Source organism: Artibeus jamaicensis, unplaced genomic scaffold (genome assembly GCF_021234435.1).
Source record: "Artibeus jamaicensis isolate MK-2021 breed Jamaican fruit bat unplaced genomic scaffold, CSHL_Jam_final contig_1015, whole genome shotgun sequence".
Lineage (NCBI taxonomy): Eukaryota > Metazoa > Chordata > Mammalia > Chiroptera > Phyllostomidae > Artibeus > Artibeus jamaicensis.
In genome coordinates, this window is record NW_026521194.1 from 1,811,802 (window position 1) to 1,833,159 (window position 21,358).

At 41.4% G+C, this 21,358-nt stretch overlaps 1 protein-coding gene across 1 annotated transcript in view; it reads left to right on the forward strand.

The window, feature by feature from the left end:
• Positions 1–21,358, forward strand: part of SPHKAP (SPHK1 interactor, AKAP domain containing) — a 122,590-nt gene that overhangs the window by 92,593 nt on the left and 8,639 nt on the right. Inside the window, exons 7-12 of the mRNA XM_053662340.1 lie at positions 1,616–1,871; positions 3,641–7,409; positions 16,754–16,939; positions 18,733–18,819; positions 20,882–20,934; positions 21,025–21,209. Coding sequence (XP_053518315.1) covers positions 1,616–1,871; positions 3,641–7,409; positions 16,754–16,939; positions 18,733–18,819; positions 20,882–20,934; positions 21,025–21,209 — 4,536 coding nt within the window. The remainder of the gene's footprint in view (positions 1–1,615; positions 1,872–3,640; positions 7,410–16,753; positions 16,940–18,732; positions 18,820–20,881; positions 20,935–21,024; positions 21,210–21,358) is intronic.

Below are 21,358 nucleotides of genomic sequence, written 5' to 3' on the forward strand. Positions count from 1 at the left end.
CGTGCACTAGTTTGTATTCATTAGTCTTCTGAGATACACATGCATGGACAGCATGTATGTGTTTCTATAGCTTTAATAATTTCCACAAGAGGGAAGGTTCGAGAGAACACTGGACTGTCAAGAAGTAGCTCCATGTGAACAAGGTGTCCCACTTACCACTGTATCTGAACACCTACCAAATAATTTAAGTACTTAGCACTTAGTAGGTGCATAATAAATATTGAATGAATCCACAAGTAACTAAATGAAAGATGTTATATTTTCTTTCATTTCTCCAATTGTATAATTTAATTATAAAATAATGTAACATTATTTTTCAAAAAAAAAAACAATAGAGTCATTTGCTGAGATAAAAAGACAAAGACATGACTGGCCAGAGAGAGAGGGGCTCATAGATAATGAGACAGGAAGCAGGAGAGGCGCTGTCTGCATTAGCTTCGCAATAATGGTACCCAAATGTGCACAGTAAATGGATGATTACTCGGTGTTCTTAGTACTCCACATTTGTCCCTTATTTGAAAGAACAAAACATTTTTTCTACTTAATATTCCTTTGATTTTTTTAAAATAAAAGACCAATATGTAAATAGTCCTTTGTACTTCTCAAGGTGCTTCCATATTATTTCATTAAATCACTATGATGCGTCTCTGAAAATGGAGAAAGGTATTTTTATCTTTATTTTGTAGAATAGAAAACTAATGTTAAAAGAAGGGAGGTAACTTGTTAAGCAGGCTACTCAAAATTGTAAGCTGACCACCAGAATTTGTCCTTGGTACTGTAATTTCCTGGGTCAGAGGGGCTGGGCAGCTCATTTGCTGCCTTCCTCACAGGGTCTATGGGAGCGTTAGCTCTATGCCCTCGGGACTGATTCGAATGTCCCCAGTTAACCCAGCTCAAGTGGCTTCTGCCAGCATCTCCATCCTCACTTTTTGATTAGCAGGTGAGCACCTTCCAGCGGACAAGGCAGCCAAGCTGAGGATATCCATAAACAAGCCAGTGTTGGCAATCGTGGGCTGAGATAAGACTCAGCATCACTGTGTTGCCTCAACGTTAATGATCTATAAAAAATATGGTTGGTGGTACCTGCAGAATAATTTAGATCTTTGGGAGATTTGCTCCAATTTGCAAGAGTGCCTCCTGTCATAAAGATACAAAAAAAGTTGACTTTTCTCTTAGTAAAGCCATTTATGGAGCACAGATGGACTGCAGTTCTCCTGCACCAGCTCTTAAAGATCCAACTGCCTTCCCTTTCAGAGGAGTTGTGGTCCGGCTCAGTTCTGGCCTCTGTCCCCTATTTTAATAGCTTTGAATAAAGTCTTTCTTACCCTTTTCACTTTGCCCAGGGCAATTTTTGTTTTGACAGAGGAAAAAAATATGTGATACAACTGGTCTATTTTCCCCAAAGTCAAATTTCCTCCTAGGCACCCTGTGTTCCCAAACATCATTTGAATTTTTCCAAGCACTTCATCAATATAAGCTTAAAAGATCTTCCAAATACTGATATTTTAAAGGTCCCCACTCCCAACGGGAGAGACTAGTGGAAGAAGAAAGGGCAGAGCCAATGGTTTTCTATTTTCCCTTTTAATAAAATGGCTTTTTTCCTCTCCACATTTAGTGCCCCTGGCTGCCAGATATCTGCCTGGTCCAGTGTGCGAGAGGGAACAGACCGAACAGTACCAATTGCATCATCTTCGAAATCAACAAGTTTTTGCTTGGTCTGGAACTGGTGCAGGAGCGACAGCTCCACCTGGAAGCAAACATCTTGAAGGTGGAGGATGACACAAACTGCTCCCTGTCTTCCATCGAGGAAGACTTTCTCACAGCCTCTGAACACTTGGAGGAAGAGAGCGAGGTGGAAGAATATAGGAACGGTAAGAACTCTCCAATAAAACAACTGTGCATTCTGAAATTAGTTACCCCATAAAATGTCTGGAGGCAGTTTTAGAAAAGTTTCAGGCCATGTCGGTTCAGCTGACACATCACAATCGTCACTGACTGAGTTTAGGAGGGAAGGAGGGTGAGAAGACACTGGGGAAGATGCTGACTGATGCGCTTAGATTTAGTGGTTGGATGGCTCCATTCTCCCTGAAGATGCATTAGGGCTGCTGAAGGAAATCTATGTGTTTTAAGGGGAAATGCTTTTATATCCTTAGTCCATGTTTTTGGCTCCTTTGTCAAAAATTATTTGTCTGGGTAAGACACAGACAGACAACAGTATGGGGGTCACCAGAGGGAAGGGGGTGGGGGAGTGGTAGAGGGTAAAGGGGGACAAATGTATGGTGGAAGAAGGTGATTTGAGTTTGGGTGGTGGGCTCACAATGCAATATACAGATCATGTGTCCTAATAATGTATAATCAAAACTTACATGACCCTATTAACCGATGTCACCTCCATAAATTTACTTTTTTTTTAAAAAGAAAAATCCTTCTGCCTGCTAAGATATGGAGATGATCACTGGGAGGAAAGTTAATTTTCCTAAGATTTCCATCAAAGGCACTGATTTGTTGAAGCAAGTTGGACTGGCCTGAATTCTAACACACATCCTCTTTGAAGCTGTGAAAGCTCAGGCCAGTTACCTAGTCTTTCTGAGCCCTTATCTATAGTTTGGGAACAGAATAGCATTCTATTGTAAAATTGATATGATAATGTCACGTGTCTGGGAAATGCATTGCTCGGCAAGTTCATTCTTGCGCAAATATCGTAGTTCACTTACACAAACTTAGATTGACAGCCAGCTACGCACCAAGACTGTGTGGGACAGCCTATCGCTACCAGGCTGTAAGCCTGTACAGCATTTTATTGTACAAAACAACAAGAACAAGAGCAAATGGGGCAATCAAGAGACTTGGTAAACATAAGATGTAGTCATATGTATGAGGATGTTGCTGATGTAACACAGCACAGTTTTACAGCAAACTTTTTTTTCACTATAAAGTAGAAGGAGTTGTGCCAGGACACTGCAATGGCTACAATGTCACTAGATTATAAAAACAAATTATCTCCATTATAATCTTACGGGGCCACCGCTGTATATGTGGTTGGACACTGGCCGGTCGTTATGTGCCATATGACTGTATTATATTATTACTAGTGTGAACGCAGAAGAAAACAATCCAGGAAAGTACTTAGCACTCATTTATCCCCTCTTTCTATTGACTTATTAATGGAGTTCAGTGAACAATGGACTCCCTTACCCACGCTTAGCCTTACGAAGGGACACCACAGATGTTGATGCCACCGTCCCTGGGGCAAGTTCTAGGCCAACTTCAGAGCAAATTTTTGTAACAAGACCCTCTACTGAGATTGCTGTACACATCCCTCTCCTTCCTCTTTCCTCAGTGGGAGGCTTCCAGTTACTCTCCCCTGAAAAATGGCAGCTAGCTCTCAGCTCTCCAAAGCCTTCTTCACCCACTATAACAATGGAATTTCTTTTCTGAAGAGAAACCATTTTGTTGGTCAGAATTCCATAATGAAGCACAGAAGCCTTTCAGATCCATTTTTCTTGAAGAAATATTCAAATGCTATTTAAGGGGTAAAATGATGCCTGCTGCTTTAAAGAATTTTTAGAAAATAATTGCTGTTAGATTCAGGAGAACCTGCTATTCAAAAAGTAATAGAGGTTTTAATTTTTTTCACTAGGTTGTGAGGGTATAAATGTCTCAGCCAACGATATGGAAAGTAAAAAGCCAAAGGAAATCATGCAGGAGGAATGGAATTACAATAAGGAAGAGTCCCTTTATACTTTGGAAAACAAATACATTAGCAAGTATCCTATGACACTGATTAAAACAGAAGGATCTCTGGGAAAAGAAGCAGAAGATACAACTTTGCAAAGTCTAGATCCATCAGCTGAACTATCAGAGCAGAAAGGTGAAGCTGTGGGGAGTGAGGGGACAGCCACAGATTATCATTATTCAGAAAATGTCAAAGACCAAGCGGAAGTGCTGCAGGCACTATGTATTCCAGACAATGCTTGTTTCCCTGGGGTGCTTATGACAGATGGGCCTTGTGCCTGTGGCACTGTCATGGGGCATGGCCACGACTCAGACCCGGGAAACCATGAAGGCGGAACACACTCGCTTCTTCCCATGCAAGATGGAGAAGCCACAACTGGAGAGTATGCTACAAACTTAGCAGAATCTGTGCTGCAAGATGCATTTATTAGATTATCTCAGTCCCAGCCTACACTCCCCCAGGAATCTGCAGTGAGTGTCTCTGTAGGAAGCGCTCTGCTCCCAAGTGGCTGCTCCACAAAAGATATCGTGGTCTCTCAGTCATGGAATGACGTCCCCAAAATTGTCATTGTTCAGAGTCCAGATGGCAGCAACGCTGCCCCTGAGCCAGGCATCTCCTTGTGTTCTGAGATGGAAGTCTCTCTTGACACCTCAGGTGTCCCTTCCGGAGAGAATGCCAGCAGGCACCCCCAGAGTGCTCTAGAAGTAGCCTTAGCATGTGCGGCCACCATGATTGGAACTATTTCTAGTCCTCGGGCCACAGAAAGACTGAAAACGGAGCAAGAATCCCTTATTGCCAACCACCCACTGGGATGCAATGAACCACTGCAGACGCAAGCGGCCCAAGCACTCAAGGAAATTTCCATCAGTGAATACTCCTTTCCATCAGCTCTGTGTGGCATGACTCAGGTGGCCAGTGCCGTTGCTGTCTGTGGCCTGGGGGAAATGGGAGAGGTGAAGTGCCCTGAGGCTTCAAGTAGAATCTTGTCTGCAGCTGAGCCTTCTGCAGCAATTCCCCCACTTTTGAATTTAGCAACAGGGAGGGGCGTGGAGCTGGGAAAAGAAGCCATTGCAGAGGCGCTGTTCAAGGAGGCTGCTCTGGTTTTAACGAGGCCTGGTACCCACAGCGGCATCGGAGACCTCATGGCATCAATGAACCGAAGAATTATGGAAGCCGCTTCAAAGCCACAGAGCTTGTGCCCAGAAAATGTGATCGGAAATGAACTGGCACAGGCCCTATCCAACGTTATCCTGAAGCACTCCATTGATGAAGTTCACCAGCTAAATAAAATAACCGACCCCAACAATGGCGGGCAGTCACCTGAAACTGTGGACACGCTAATGGAAAGTACACATCAGCTGCTCTTCAATGTGATATGCTTCACGTTCCAGAAGATGAGCCACATTGCCCAGCATGGTGAATGTCCTGCTGTTCTTTCTACGGAGACCACTGGATGGAGGGAACCCGAACTGGGCCCCCGGACACCTGATCAGGCTGCTGGTCAGACATGGACAAAAGCCACTGAACACTACAGTAGCCGTCCACTCATTAATCCACGTAGCACTAGTCTTGTCATCAATGACCTTGTAGATGACATGTCTCCTCAGCAGGCCAGTAATGGCTCAGCAAAGCCAGGCCTCTTCCAGAACCCCATGCTGCAGCCTGAATGGACTTGTAGTGCCAGAGTGCCTGATTCTTTGACGGCTAAAATATCCCCCAAGGAAACATATCCGAAAGGAACCATGGGAAAGGATGCAAAAAACCCTCACCGGACACGGAGTCACATTGTGAATGAACGCAGAGCCTCTTCAGAGGAAGAAAGGACACCAACAGTCACCAAGTGCAACAGCAGTTCCCAGGATTCTGAGGACAGCTTCGGTCCAAACATCCAAGAAAAGTACAGCTGTACCTCACCTCTAAACGATGAAGTTCAAGTTAATCTGTCTTTGTTAGGGAATGACTTGCCCCTTCATGCTCAGTCCATGCTACACACAAAACACACAGACCTGTACTGCATTACAGACTTTGCTGAAGAATTAGCAGAGACCATTGTCTCCATGGCAACTGAAATCGCAGCAATTTGCCTTGACAACTCAAATGGGAAACAACCCTGGTTTTGTGCATGGAAAAGAGGGAGTGAGTTTCTGGTCACTCCGAACGTATCCTGCCGATCCGTGAAGAGGAAGAAGGAGAGTCAGGCCAGTGGGACCTCTGTGCGGAAACACAAGCCGCCACGACTCAGCGAGATCAAGCGGAAAACGGATGAGCACCCAGAGCTTAAAGAGAAGCTGATGAACAGGGTCCATGATGAGTCCATGAACCTCGAGGACGTCCCAGATTCTGTCAACGTCTTTGCAAACGAAGTGGCAGCCAGGATCGTGAACCTAACGGAGTTTTCCCTGGTGGATGGCGTCTGGCAAGCCCAGAGCTTTCCCCGGAATCGCTTGCACAGCGGAGACAGGTGGATGCGGCGCAAGGCCTCCAGCTGTGAAAGCATCGCGGAGGAGGACTGCAACGCCAGGGCCTATGTCAGCAGCCTGGGCTTAACGAGCGCCCTCAGTCAGCCGGGGAGCAGGGCCAGCTCTGTCTCCAAGCAGTCGAGCTGCGAGAGCATCACCGACGAGTTTTCCAGGTTCATGGTGAACCAGATGGAAACTGAAGGAAGAGGATTTGAGTTACTGCTGGATTACTATGCAGGCAAGAACGCCAGCAGCATTGTGAGCTCAGCTGTGCAGCAGGCCTGCCGGAGAAGCGACCACCTCAGCGTGAGGCCAAGCTGTCCTTCCAAGCAGTCCAGCACGGAGAGCATCACCGAGGAGTTCTATAGGTACATGCTGAGGGACGCGGAGAGAGAAAACAAGGACAGCACCTCCTCCAGGCGCGGCAGCCAGGACTGGACGGCCGGCTTACTGTCACCTTCCCTGAGATCCCCACTGTGTTACAGACAGTCGTCTATGCCAGACAGCAGAGCCCTGGGTGCCCGGCTGACCGTAAATGCACCACTGAAAGCCAACTCCTTAGATGGCTTTGCTCAGAACAGCCAGCGAGACTTCCTGAGCGTACAGCCAGTCAGCAGTGCTACCTCCACCGGGCTCTGCAAATCCGATTCTTGCTTGTATCGCAGGAGTGGGACTGACCAGATCACGACCATGTTAATTCATGAGACATGGGCGAACTCCATCGAGGCCCTTATGCGGAAGAACAAAATTATAGCGGATGATGGCCAAGCCAATGCTGAGCCCGGGTCTGGGGGCTCTCCCTTGCATGGAGACAAGTGTGCAAACAGATTGGCTTCAGGCAGAGTGCAAACTGGGCCGATTCTTCTTGTCCAAGAGTCTATTGATTACCAGAGGAAAGACTCTGTTACCAAAAGCCTGCATCCCCCAGGGTCCTCTCCCAGTGAAGCTGATCATCTGAGCCTAGATTCTGAAAAGGAAACTTCCTTGTGTCATGGTGGTGTCCTTATACGCCACCCCGGGCAATCACGTCTCTTGAGGGAAGTACCTTTAATTCAGATTGAAACAGACCAGAGAGAAGAGTGTGTTGGTGAACCTGAACACATCCCGTCCAAAGACAGCCCCCCAGAAGAAACAGAGGAGCATTCGAAGGAAGACAAAATCCCAGACGCGGGGAGGGCTGGAGATGCTGAGAAGAGTACCTGCCAGAACCAAAGGTGAGTGAGTGATCTGTGAGACTGTGCATCAGTAACATCCATCATACAAGTTTGACTAAAATGGCACTGATATATAGGGTGCTTAAAATAGGTACAGCCTGGGGACTGTCAAAAAATCTTCTAAATACATGAATAAAGCCTCCAGCTGATTTAGGGTTTTGTTCCATATAATGACCCAAGCACATATTCCTTCAGCTTTCTCATTTTGTTTTCCAATAATAACAAGGAAAAAAATGTGGAATTATCAGCCTTAGAAATTCAAGAGATACATCTGATTCCAAAACATAAGGACTCCTAAATGTTAAGTATATTCTTCTTTGTGGAACAATGTAAAGAATTGTTATAGAACATGACCTCTACTAACAAACCCTGTGACCACATCACCTTGGGCAAGTTCCCTGATCTCTCTCCCTCAGTTTATCTGCCTATAGGTTGGAATAATAATGATGATGATGATGATGTCATAAGAGGAATCTTAGGTGCCTACCACTCAATAAATGTTTGCTTTACAGTTGCTCTTGTTGTTTGGGGTTAGGGCACAGGGTTTCCTTCATCCCAGGATATGAGTTCCCAAGAAAAACTTGTTATGAATCATGTGAGAATTTTATTGGCACAGAAGACTTCCAAGGATTTGAAAGAGGAGAAATTATTCATATTTAGATCACATTTTCTAATCTCTGAGTTGCTACCATGAAATCTGATGTGTCAAAATAACTAAATATAGAACTCAATTCCCTATGAAAGAGTTCCCACCAACTTACTCACAGAGAGAGGCAGGTGCCACAGTCACTCCTAATTCTGTTTGGAGGTGGGGACGCATCATGTCCTGAAGATATTTTTAGGCTACTCTCTGAGGCACTAAAACTTCATAAAATCTCAGCACACTGAAACAATACCTTCTTACTTTCTGATTTGATAATAGAGTAACAAGTTCAGAATATATTACAGAAGTCATGTCTAAAACTTGCATTTTAGGTCACCATGTTTGTCCAGATACCTGAATTATCCCACTTCTTGATTTCTGAAAAACAATTATCCTCTTGGTGGGACGGTGATGTGTTCTTAATCCTGCCATGCTCTCTGAGATCACTGAAGAATAATTATCAAACTTTCTGATAATTTGGGACTATCATGTAAACACCAAACTGAGATTCTGAATATCAGCATGTTGCACTCACTGACATAATCTGATTTTTAGAAACATGTTTTATGCTGTACATTCATTCATGTTTATTTCAAGAAAAAAATAGTATTTATCCAACAAATATTTGATACCCAGTAGTGCACACTGTGGGGCTGCAAACACAGAAGAATGTAGAGATTTGGTGCCTGTTCCCAAGGCTCTTACACAGCAGTGGGAGAAGACAAGGAGTACGCGTGAAAAACTTCTTCAGAAAAGCATTCTTGCAGAGTGCGACACGATAAAAATATAAAGAGTAACGTGATAGAGGATAACTAATTAGTCAAAGAGGCTGCTTAAGATACGATGTTGGTATTTGAGATGAGACATAAAAGGTAGATAAGGGGACGAGCCAGGTGAAGAAATGAGGTGAGACTTGTATTTCTGGCATTATGGTTTCCTAGGTGGCCCGAAAAATTCTCCTGCTATGAATCAGCTAGAAATTCTGGATTAACATAACATACTTTTAGTATAGGGCTGATATTAACATTGTTATTAATCATTATCATCTCAGAGGTAGAAAATGAAAGGAACTAGAAGTAAAAGTGGTGGGTTAAAGCTGAGTCTGCACCTGTTTTCAAAGCATTTGTCAGTTTTAGTAATATACAAGTTTATTTTCTAAAGGCTAAAAGAAGCCAGGAAATGATACCGTAGGCCCCTGGATGGTCAAGACTTAGAACTGACTCCAGCCTCCATAGTCTGAGGAGTTGTGTCCTTAGTATAAATATGAAAAAGGATCACCACTGGGAAGAGGGAGCTGATTTTAAAAATCATTCAGGCCCCGGTTGGGTGGCTCAGTTGATTGGAGTGTTGTCTTGTACACCAGAAGGTCTCAGGTTTGGTCCCAGGGCACATACATAGGTTGCTGATTTGATCCCCAGTTGGGGCATGTATCGGAGGCAACTGATCGATGTTTCTCTCTTGCATCAATGTCTGTCTGTCTGTCTCTCTTTCTCTCTTTTTTTTCTCCCTTCCTCTCTCTAAAATCAGTAAACATGTCCTCAGGTGAGAATTTTAAAAAATTAACATCAAGTTTAGGGCTCTCAGTAGAGGGAAAAAAATCCCTTAAGAATTGATTCCCACAGCTTACCCTAAAGCATATTTAGAGGTCTAATTTGTACCACCCAAGGGGTCCATGGAACCCCCAAGCTGGTAAATTACCTTAAAACAACCTCAGGTTAAAATCACTGTGAGAACTTAGCAGAGGCAAAAATAAATCTCTGTATATTCAAGCTCCAGTCTCAAAGGATTCCAACAGAGAAAGCCCCATGGAATATTAACTCAGACCTCAAATTGCAAGATGCACAACAAATCAAGACATCATAAACAAGACCCAGCACAAACATTAGATGCCAGGATTCACCCTAACAAGAAATTCAGGTGTTGGAATTATTAAATACAGAATATGAAATAAATATATTTTACACATTTGAAAAAATAAAGTCTATAAAGCAGGGTCAAGGAACAAACTACAATCAAAGTAGGATGAGATAGATTTAAAAGTCAGTTCAATATTGACATGGGGTGGCAAACACACAATATGATACACAGATGACGTATTATAGAATTGGACACCTGAAACCTATGTAATTGTATTAACCACTGTCACCCAATAAATTTAATAAATAAATGTTTTAAATATGTTTGATACTCTAAGAGATGACAAATATGATTATTGAAAATAAAAGTTCTAGATATAAAATATACTATCTTTTAAAATTATTGAAATAAAAATTTCAACAGCATGCCTGTGCAGAGAAATACAGTAAAATGTGAAAGAACTGTGTCCCACCCTCCATGGAGTAAGTGAGGCTGAACTTGCCCTGCCCCTGTAAACGGGGAGAAAAATGGACAGATCCTATGAAATGATTGTTACCAGGCTTGGACGGCAAATGTTACATAGAGATAAGGAAAACAAATATGGAGAGCCCTACGATCACCCCAGCTTTCTGCCTGGGCTCCCTTTTCAGACAGCGGTGAAAGAGGATGGACCTGAGCAGAGCTCAGAGCACACGCTCAGCTGCGCAGTCACAGACTGCAGGGCTCTGTGCAGAGGAAGATCTCCATAAGTCTCAGTGAGGGCCACTCCAGTTCCAGCAAAACTCAATCATAAGAAAACAAGCCAATTTTAAAAACTGGATAAAAAGCTTGAGCAGACACATCATCAAAAAAAGATATGCAGATAACAAATATCAATATAAAAAGCTGTTCAATATCGTATGTTCCTAGGCGATCACATACTTCAACAACGATGAGATACCATTATACACCCATGAGAAGGCCAAAATCCCAAACACTGACAGCATAAAATGCTAGTAAGAATGTGGAACAAGTGGAACTTACATTTATTAGTGGTGGAAATGCAAAAATAGTACAGCCACTTTGGAAGACAGTTTGACAGTTTCTTTAAAAAAATAAACAGATTCTTATGAAATTATCCAGCAATAATGCTTCATGGTGTTTACCCAAATGAGTTCAAAACTTAAGCCAACATGAAACACCTGCACACAAAATTTTACAGCAGCTTTATTCATAATTGCTGAAAATTGGAAACAACTATGATTTTCTCTAGTAGGTCAATGGATAAATAAGCTCTTGTATACCCAAGCAATGGAATGTTATTCAGGATGAAAAGGAAATGAGCTATTAAGCTATGAAAAGACATGGAGGAAACTTAAATGCACCTTATTAAGTGAACAAAGACAATCTGAAAAGGCCACACACTGTACAGTTCCAACTATATGACATCTTGGAGTACACGCTGTGTCCACATGGACACAGTAACAAGCTCAGTGGCTTTGAGAGGTTGGGAGGGAAGAAGAGAGGGATAAATGGGCAGAGCACAGTGAAGTTTTAGAACAGTGGTACTATTCTCTATGATACTAAAATGGTAGGTATCTGTCCACACCCATAATATGTGCAGCGCCAAAGTGAGCTGTGATGTAAACTAGGTACTTCGAGTGATGATCATGCACTAATGTGGGTTCGTTGGCTGCAATAAATGTACCTCTCCTGGTGCAGGATGGTGGAGGCTGTGCATGTGTGAGGAGGGGCCCTATGGGAACTCTGTCCTCTCTGCCCAATTTTACTGTGAACCGAAAACTGCTCTAAAAAATAAAAACAACTGTTAAATAACTGAAAATAAAACCTAAATAGTAACCTTTTATAAAAATAAAATGTTGGGCACTATGCCACTAGACCTGTGCAACGAGCCGTGTTTGTGGACGGATTCAGCCCTAAGGAATGTAGTATAAATGGAAGCTTGCATCTAAACAGAGGGAAAGGATTTGCACAAATAGTAAATACGTAGGTGAATATGAAACATTTTTTCTTACTTTTAAAATTTATGCAAAATATAAGTGTTTAAAACAAAAAGTAATGTTTATGACATATATAGAATTAAAATATATCAATTGCAGCACACAAGATGGAAGAAGGAAATGGAAATACACTATTATAAGAGTCTTCCGTTCTATGCGAATTTGTGTAATTTCATCAGAAGGCAGATGGGGATAAATTAAAGATGCACATTGTTATCCCTGGAATGACCACTAAAAAAATAAAATGAAGAGCTATGCTAGTAAGCTAATAGTGGGGTTAAAATGTAAAACTCTTTCAACTGACACAGAGAAATGTGGAAAATGAGGGACAAAAGAAAGAACAGATGGTACTAATGGAATGTTATAAAAATGATATATTTAATTTCAATCATATGATCATTGCGTTAATTAGTAATAGTCTAGACATGCTTATTAAAAGGCAGAAATAGTCATACTGATTAGAAAAGCAAAACTCTGCCATAAACTATAAGAAATGCATTTCAGCCCTGGTTGGTGTAGCTCAGTGGGTTGAGCGTGGGCCTGCGAACCAGAGGATCGAGGTTCGATTCCCAGTCAGGGTACATGCCTTGGTTGCAGGCCAGTTCCCAGCAGGGAACACACTAGAGGCAACCATACATTGATATTTCTCTCCCTCTCTCCTTCCCTTCCCCTCTAAAGATAAATAAATAAAATCTTAAAAAAAAAAGAAATGCATTTCAAATGTAAAGATACAAAAAGTTATAAATAAAATGATGGGAAAAGAAGTATAACAAAGATGGAATAACTATATTAATTTCAGACTGAGTAGAATTTAAGACAATGAATTTTATCGGTAATAAAGAAGGATACTTTATAATGAGATAGGGGTCAATTTGTAAAAGAGAACTTAATAATTATAAATATGTAATTCCCTAAATAAAAGAACTTCAAACTATATGAAATGATACTTGGTAGAGCTGGAAGGAGAAATAGACAAATGCACAATTATAGTTGGAAATTTCACACTCTTTTCTCAGTTATTAATAAAATAATAGGCAGAAAGCCAAATAAGGATATAGAAGACTTGAACACCATTCTCAATCAACTTGACCTAATTAGTATTTATTAACATTCCATCAATAACAACAGATATACATTTTAGTGCACTTGAAACATTCATCAAGACTATTCTTAATAAATGCAAAAATTGAAACCATATAGAGTATGTTCTTCAATCACAATGGAATTAAACTAAAAGTCAATCACAAAGAGATGTCTGAGAAATACTCCAAAATATTTGAAAATCAATAACACACTTTTGAATTATCCATTAGTAAAAGAATAAGGCACAGGGGAAATTAGAATAAATTTTGCATTGAATGAAAATGAAAACACAACACATTAAAATTTGTGGGATGCAGCTAAAACAGTACCTAGGAAAGAAATTAATAGCTCCAAATGTTTCTTTTTAAAGAAGAATTACTTAACATAAATGATCTAAATTTCCATATTAGGCTAAAAATAGATTATTAAATTAAACCCAAAGAAACATAAGGAAGAAAATGATAAGAAGACCAGAAATTAATTATTACAAAAATAGAGAAAATTGATGAAACCAAACAGTCTTACAGTCCAAAGGTTGGCAAATAAGTACATGTTTCTGCATTTAAAGCTCAAGTGAAATATTTAAGGTGTAAATGTTTAACTGTCATGATTTCTCCTTTCAAAAAATTTTCACAGTAATAAACAACTGGATGGCTTGGTGGAAAGAACACTCTTACTGTAGTTTTGTATTTTGTATTATTATTATCCTCCACTTATGGCAAGTGATTCCTTTTTTCTACTGTAGTAATGACTCAAATTTCTTTTTAAAATAACCATATATAACCCTGGCTGGTGTAGCTCAGTGGATTGAGCATGGGCCAGCCAGCCAAAGGGTCGTGGGTCAATTCCCAGTCAGGGCACATGCCTGGGTTGTGGGCCAGGTCCCAGCTAGGGATACACGAGAGACAACCACACATTGATATTTCTTTCCCTTTCTCCTTCACTTCCCCTCTAAAGATAAATAAATAAAATATTTTTAAAAATAAGCATATGTAGGTTACATAAAGTAAACTAATTATAATACATTTTGTTATTCTTATAATACACAGGGAATGCAGATATGGCAAAAATCATGACAGGGATTTGCTAATAAATGAAATTGGGGAACACTGAGCTAGATGATTGCTGAGGTCTCTGCCAACTCAGAAACTCTATAATTTGATTTGATAGCACATCAAATGCACTTGTCTAAAGCCCTGTGCATGAACTGTAAGATCAGAAGTGGAAAGAAGCCAAATACACACATCTGCCTAACACACCTGTGCATCATTCACAAATAAACAAACTGTAAATGGTCTCAAATGAAAATGAAGGCTAGTGTTTCTGATAATCATTATTCATTCTGAATTCCCCAGTTATGTAACAGGGAATATGCAATTTACTGTAAAATAGAGCATGAAATTATTAAGATAAAGAAAATACACTGACAGACTCATTTTTAACCTGGATGTTCAGTGTCAATCACTGAGATGTAGCTTCTGCTTTAGTAAGAAATATCCTGGAATAAATTTTTCTAATAGCAGAAGGTTTTAATTCAGTAAAAAATATTAGTCTAGAAACTTACTTTGTAACTAACAAATACATGGTTTTGGAGCTCTCTCTGCTCAGTACTTGGCTCATTTTCACTTTTTGTGGAATACATATACTGTTTTTATTTGTTATCAATGAATTTTTCTTTCATTTGAATTTAACTAAATTCACTAAATGTCTCTCTGGCTGCATCAATTCTCTTCCTTTCTCTTGGCTTAATTTGGAAGAATATCAACATTTTTTTAAAGAAGAATCAGTCTTATTAAGAATCTTTTTTAACCAAGTGTTAGCAGCACAGCATGGTAGAAACAGCCACCATCAACACCGTACCTTTCCAGAATGCTGTGAGAAAGAATCTTAGGCATGGGGATCTAGGCACTAAGATAAATGCATTAAGTAATCTTTATTTCCTAATTTATATCTTGCAAAAACCCTGGTGAGATGGGCATTATTATTTCTCTTTGAGAGGCTGAATAGGTGACAAGTGGTGGAAGGGTTAGGTTTAGGGTTAGGGTTAGGGTTAGGGTTAGGGTTAGGGTTAGGGTTGGGGTTGGGGTTAGGGGTTGGGGTTACGGTTAGGGTTAGGGCTAGGGTTAGGGTTAGGGTTGGGGTTAGGGTTAGGGTTAGGGTTAGGGTTGGGCTTGGACTGCAGGAACAGAGCTCAAAGCACGCTTGTCTCCAGCACTTGGTCAGGGGAAGCAATGGGGCAAAGACCAAGAGGCAGGGAATGCCTGGCATGTTTGAGAAACAGCAGGCGTTTTGTTTGCTTACTAATGACTAGGGTGGAGGCAGATAAAACTCGGTAGTCAGGGAGGACCTTGAAGGACAGTTTAGCTTCATAGGGTTCTTGTAGGTTTTTGGTAAGAATGGTCGAAGATAGGTCTTAGGAACATCAATTTGGAAGCATTGTGTAGAAGGTTTTTAAGAGGGGAAACAGCTGGATCTCTGTTTGGAGGCTGATACAGTACAGTCCAGCCAAAGAGTAACAGTGGATGCAATGCCCAGCAGTCTCAAAACTTGAGATCCAATGTCTGGTACCAATTTGTTGGACCTCACTGGACTTGGCATCCTAATCTACTGGAAATCTATAATGTTTCTTTCAAATCTAAAATTCTAGCAATTTAAAAGAACCTAAAGAGTATTTTATTAGTAAAGTGACAGCAATAAGTATGTGAGAGGTACTTCAGAGATAGAACTGGAAGAGTAGAGCAACGGATTGAATGTAGAGGGCTGAATGCAGAGGATTGCGAGATTTTAAGCCTGGGCACTCAGGAAAATCAATGGAAATAAGAAACACAGGAAGAGGATGAAGAGCCATTAGAATTTGGTTTGGAAACATTGATTTTGAGATGTTAATGAGACAGATTGGATATGGTCAGAAGACCAGCTGAATAGAGCCCCAGAATCAGGGAGAGGGGTCCTGGCTGGAGTTCAGTGTTGGAAGCTATTTTTAGGCAGGAGGGTAGATGAGGTGGCTTAGTGACACACTGGAGAGGAGGGCAGTGAACCATCAGACCTGTCTCTAGTGACACCTACAGGCAAAACAGAGAACCAAGTTTCAAGGGAAAAGCGTCCAGACAAGGAGAACTTTGGGATGGGGGGCCAAAGAGGAGAAACTTCAAGGAGTGAAGCCTGTCAGATCAAGGGTTAAAATTTTTGGAGAACTTACTTGATCTAGAAAGCACTAACCCAGCAAAGTGATGCTGATATAAATTACAAGTTTTAAAGGAAGAGGATGGTATAAAAATAGGCCTGTAAGGGGAAAATATGTTTAGAGACATTTCTAGGCAAAATGACTTTGGAAACCACCAGAACTGGGGTGGGAATTTTTTTCCCAGCAAGGTCCACCCACCACTTGCATTGTAACCACAGGGGTGGGCCTCTCTGGAGAAACATTGAATCATAATCTCTAGGGAGGATGCTCTGAGGGTTGTCATTTCAAACACCACTGCCCTTCAATAATTCTTAGGTATGGAGACCAGGGTACGACATACAGGTGTTTTTGAAATGAATGAGGGGGTTAAAAGAAAGAGATCAAGTGAAGAGATGGGAGAACTGATGGAGAGTTACCCTGAAAAAGCAAAATAGGGCCTAGGGCCCCAGCAAAAGTCTCAGCTTCAAAGAAAAGACTGCACCTGTGTCCAAGAACATCCTGCTCACTGGCAGAGATTCCTGCTCAACAGAGCAGCCTTGTGCTCCCACTCTTGGTAATAATGTCTTACCACCTACAGTGACAGCCTTGAAGCCAGAGATGGACCAGAGGCTGAAGTCCCGACAGAAGGCAGAGCCCCCAGTGAGGTTCCCAACCCTCCCAGCAGCAGTGGGGAGAGCACAGAAAGCTGGTGCCAGCTCGCCAACGAGGAGGACAACCCAGACGACACAAGTAGCTTTCTGCAGTTCAGTGAGCGATCCATGAGGTACCTGCTCTGCACTTGACTTCCCAGAGAAAGAGGTCTCAACCCATATTTCAGAAATGCGTTTGAAATCATGCTCAACAAAGGGTTCCTAATAGAGAGCACAAAAAAGGAAGTTCCCGCTAGGTCAAGGTGTCTGCCTATCATGATATGTGCTGAATGGTATCTTAATAGCCAATAATGGCTTCAATTACCTTGGTCAAGGTTGAGAGTCAGCTGTATTCCTTTCTCTGCAAGCCCCAGCGAATGCATTCAATGATGACAACTGTGAATTTCTTGAAAAGAGCTGCTGTTACACCTGGTATGGTTGAAACTTTCTTTCCCGTTCATTTGTATTTCAGATGCAACCCAGGCTGGGTGTACATGAGGCAAGTGTTTCCGCACTGTGTTGTGTTGTTTGGCCTGACTGTTCCTTTGCTTTTTCTGCCCTTTTCTCCCCTTTTGTTGTGGAAAAACTAGAGAGGAGCTAATCAGAGGTCAGATCTGATTGGATCCCAGCCAGTCAGAAGATATAAACTAAAAATTATCCCTCTATCAGGTAACAAAAGAATCGCCACATTTCAGCCTGAGGTCTTGTTTGGTAATAGAAATTTTACATAGAGGCCAGTTGAAAGTGGGATTCAGATGTATCTGGGTTCCTTGAAAGCTTTAGTTCTGGTGAGTCAGTCTGTTTGGACTTAGAAAAAACTCACAATGCTGAACAACTTGTCTAAAATTTCAAAAACAATGTCAAGCTCACAAGCAAAGAGAATTAGAATCTTTGGACTTTGCAGAAGTTGATGGCATTCATTACTTTCAGCACAAGGTCTGAGTCATCAGATTTCAATCAGTGAATAGATTCAGTGCCCCCCCACCCCAAAAACCCAAGACAGGAATCCAAAATGAGGGGACTACAGCTGGTTCCTCATGGTGTTCCCAAGAGAAGCCTGCCCCCTTACAACACACCTTTATTACCAGGTCTCACCCTTTGGAAACCTTACTTGGAAGGGATGTCATTGGAAAATAGAGAAGGTGTTAGCAAACTCAATGGGTTTGGTGAAATTGAATGCCTTCCATTTTGCGAGTACAGACAGAGCCTAAAACTTAGTCCAACTCTTCTGTTTCAGTAAATAAGTTTCAGGCTAGTAACTTGACCGTACGTTGGTTGTGCAACCTCTGGCAATGGCGCAATATGGGATCCCTCCTTCTCCATGATGCATGAGGCATCAGATGTCGCTGCTGCTCAAAGATTTTAAGATAAAGGAACTATAAAACTTGGCATTCCCTAGCTTTGTACTCGTGAATTCTGCCGTAGGAAAAAAAAAAACAACAATGAGCCAGGTGCACATCCTGTGGAATGTCCCTCAGAAAAATCTCCCAAATGGCAAAGGGATAATGTGCACCCACTGGTTTCGGTAAAAAGCAGACGGATGAGTATTCCAGTATCTTTCTCAGCCAGAATTCTCAGATGTATCTTAGTTTCTGTGGGCCTTTTGCTCATAGGTAAACATCTTTACTGTAACTGGAATGAGGAAGAAAAATGTCATGCTGATTGTCACCTACTAGGTATGATCTACCCGGTGTAACATCACACCACTGCAGAAATGAGACCACAGTGAAGGTGTTTGGCTTGAGCCAAAAAATGTTTTTTGTTGTGCATTCTCCTAATCTGGTCAGAAGCAAATATCAATTTAGAAGTCCTAGACACAAAGCAACGTTATTCTGGGAACTAAAGGACGGACCCCTGAGAAGAGTAGATTATCAGTGTGGCCAGGTGGTGGAGACTGGCATTAATATGTAAACTTTTGCTTTGTCAGCAATGGCAACAGTAGTACCACTAGCAGTCTTGGCATTATGGACCTGGACATTTATCAGGAAAGCATGCCATCTTCTCCCATGATTAAGTAAGTAGCCACGGAGACGCAGTGATTGTGAGACCGCCACTCCGATTCCATCTGGCAATCCATTGTGATCATCCAGGTTGTGCCCAGCCACTGATTTCATGCTGTCTGTACTGCTGTGGTCCCAGGCATGTGTGGTTCCATGTCACTGGCACAAGAACTCGAGCCTAGAATAGTCCTCGCCCGCCATCACCTCCTTTCCAGATTTCAAAGCTGCCCCCTATGATATATTCATTTCTGATAAAGCTCATCCATATAATTAGAAATATGTCCAATTTTACCTAGTTGGACACTGAGAAGCTAAAATCTATTTAAATTGTACCATGCCAACCAACAAAGACTGTTGTTCAATACATGATAGTGTGATGGCTTTTCCTTTACTTGTAGACACCTGGGATTATTACTGCTAAATGTGCCTAACACCAAATAGTGCCATGTTGGAGAGGTATCATTCCCAAGTAGTAACTCTGCCCCCTTCACCATGAGGACCTTCTGGTGGAGCAAGGTGGAAACGCACTGAGAGAAGCACAAAATGTAGGACATAAAGTATTGGAAGAGCAATATGAGGTCAGGGCTACATCTAGAATCTGTGATGCTTCCGGAAGATTCAGCGGATTGCAATTTATTTTCTGACCGTGATGACTTAGCTTATTATTTGGAGAGTTCTGAAATTTCAGAAAGAAATGAAAATAAAGTATAGGGCAAAATCAGCTCTCTGACCTATTTCCTCAATTACTTTCTATAGCTAAAGCATTTTTTTTTTTGCTTTATTATATAATCAAGTATCTTGCCTGTGGGAGAACAAAACAAATCAAAAACTATTTTGGGACAAATGTATTTTTCTCCTTCAGGAAACATTTATTTGGCTGCTGTTTCCATCTTTCTCCACGGTATGAGCCTATAACCCTGCAGACTATATGAATCCAGGGAAAACCAAGACTACCACCACTCACGGCAGCATCATAGCTTTGTAAGAGCAGGAACTGTACTGACCACATGTCATTTCACTTAATGTTACCCGCACAGAGATCTAACAGAAAATCCAGACCCTTAGGAAATTGGTCATCCTTCTATGTAACTATTACATAGAAGGTGTGTATATAAAGAACTGGGCTCTCTCAATACCAGGAATACAATGGAATTTGTCATCTAGATCTTAGCATTAAGACAAAATGTAAGAGAGAAACTTCTCTCATAAAAAGACATTTTTAAGACCCTTGTGCTTTAATTTTTAGACAGGATGAAAACATTAGGACAACCATGGGCTTCCCAAAGGGGTCACTTCCCTTTAACTGGTGGGACATGTGTCCTCATTCTGGCAAATAGTTGCTGCATCTTCCCACTGTATTCAAGGCTCCACAATAAATATCATTATTTGAAAACACCTCAAATATTGGATTTTTTTGTATCTAAGGAAATACTTCAGTTATGAATTTAGTTCTAAACCACATCCAGCTTACTATGTTCTCCCAATAAAAAGAATAAGAAAAATGTCAACTAACTGAGATATTTTATTGTACAATTTAAGTTGTGCAGTTCACTGATTGTCTTTTCCCTTACTTCAGATCAAAGAACCACATCCATGTAGAAAAATATTTTTCTAGGCTCAAATGCAAATTTATGTTAGCATCATAGTACAGAATAAAAACTGTGTCCATTTGGAAACATGATCCTCTAAATGACAGGTAAAATAAGGAGAAGGATAAACCCTCCAGTGAAAACTAGTTAACGTGATGTCTCCCTCACTGTTCAAGCTCCTGAAGGTTAATAGAAGTTTCAGGAGGATGCCTCTCTCGGAGTCTCCCACGCCAATGGTCCCTACTAAAACCATGTGGTTTCTCTGGCCTTTTTGTTTCTTAGGGGTGGAATATTTATTGAAGACCCGTAGCCCTACATAAAACACCCACACTGGTATTTTTCTAGTATCACTTCAGTCTGTGAAAACAATGAACGTAGAATGAAACTTCAGAAGCTTTTAGATCAATAAAACCCATTGCCTCATCTTCCATTTATGGCTTACTCTTCCTAAACATTACCAACCATATACTGTTGTTTTTTCCCAAAGTGAATTAGTAGAAGAAAAGGAGATTCTTAAAGGACAGTCAGAAAAAGGAGAGGGTAAGCCACGTTCCCATAATTTTGGCACACAATTGGCCCGCGCTCTCCCTGTGGAAGGCGTGGTAAGGCTGTGTCGTTGTCTGTGTTCAGAATGTGTCCCTGGAGCACCTGTGGGAGCAGCCAGCCACCAGGGCAGCCTGCTGGTGATCAACTTTGACCTGGAGCCAGAGTGTCCTGATGCTGAGCTTCGAGCCACTCTGCAGTGGATAGCTGCCTCTGAACTTGGGATTCCTACCATCTACTTTAAGAAATCTCAGGAAAACAGAGTTGAAAAGGTATGATGTTTCGTGTTGGATATCAGTGAAGCCTGTGTTTTTATCACTGCTGAAAACTCAGTAAATACCAGGTTAACTCATTTGAATTTGAATTATTGGTTCTTGACTGTTCACCTTAAAATTGTGCCTAGAACTTTGAAGACTTCCAC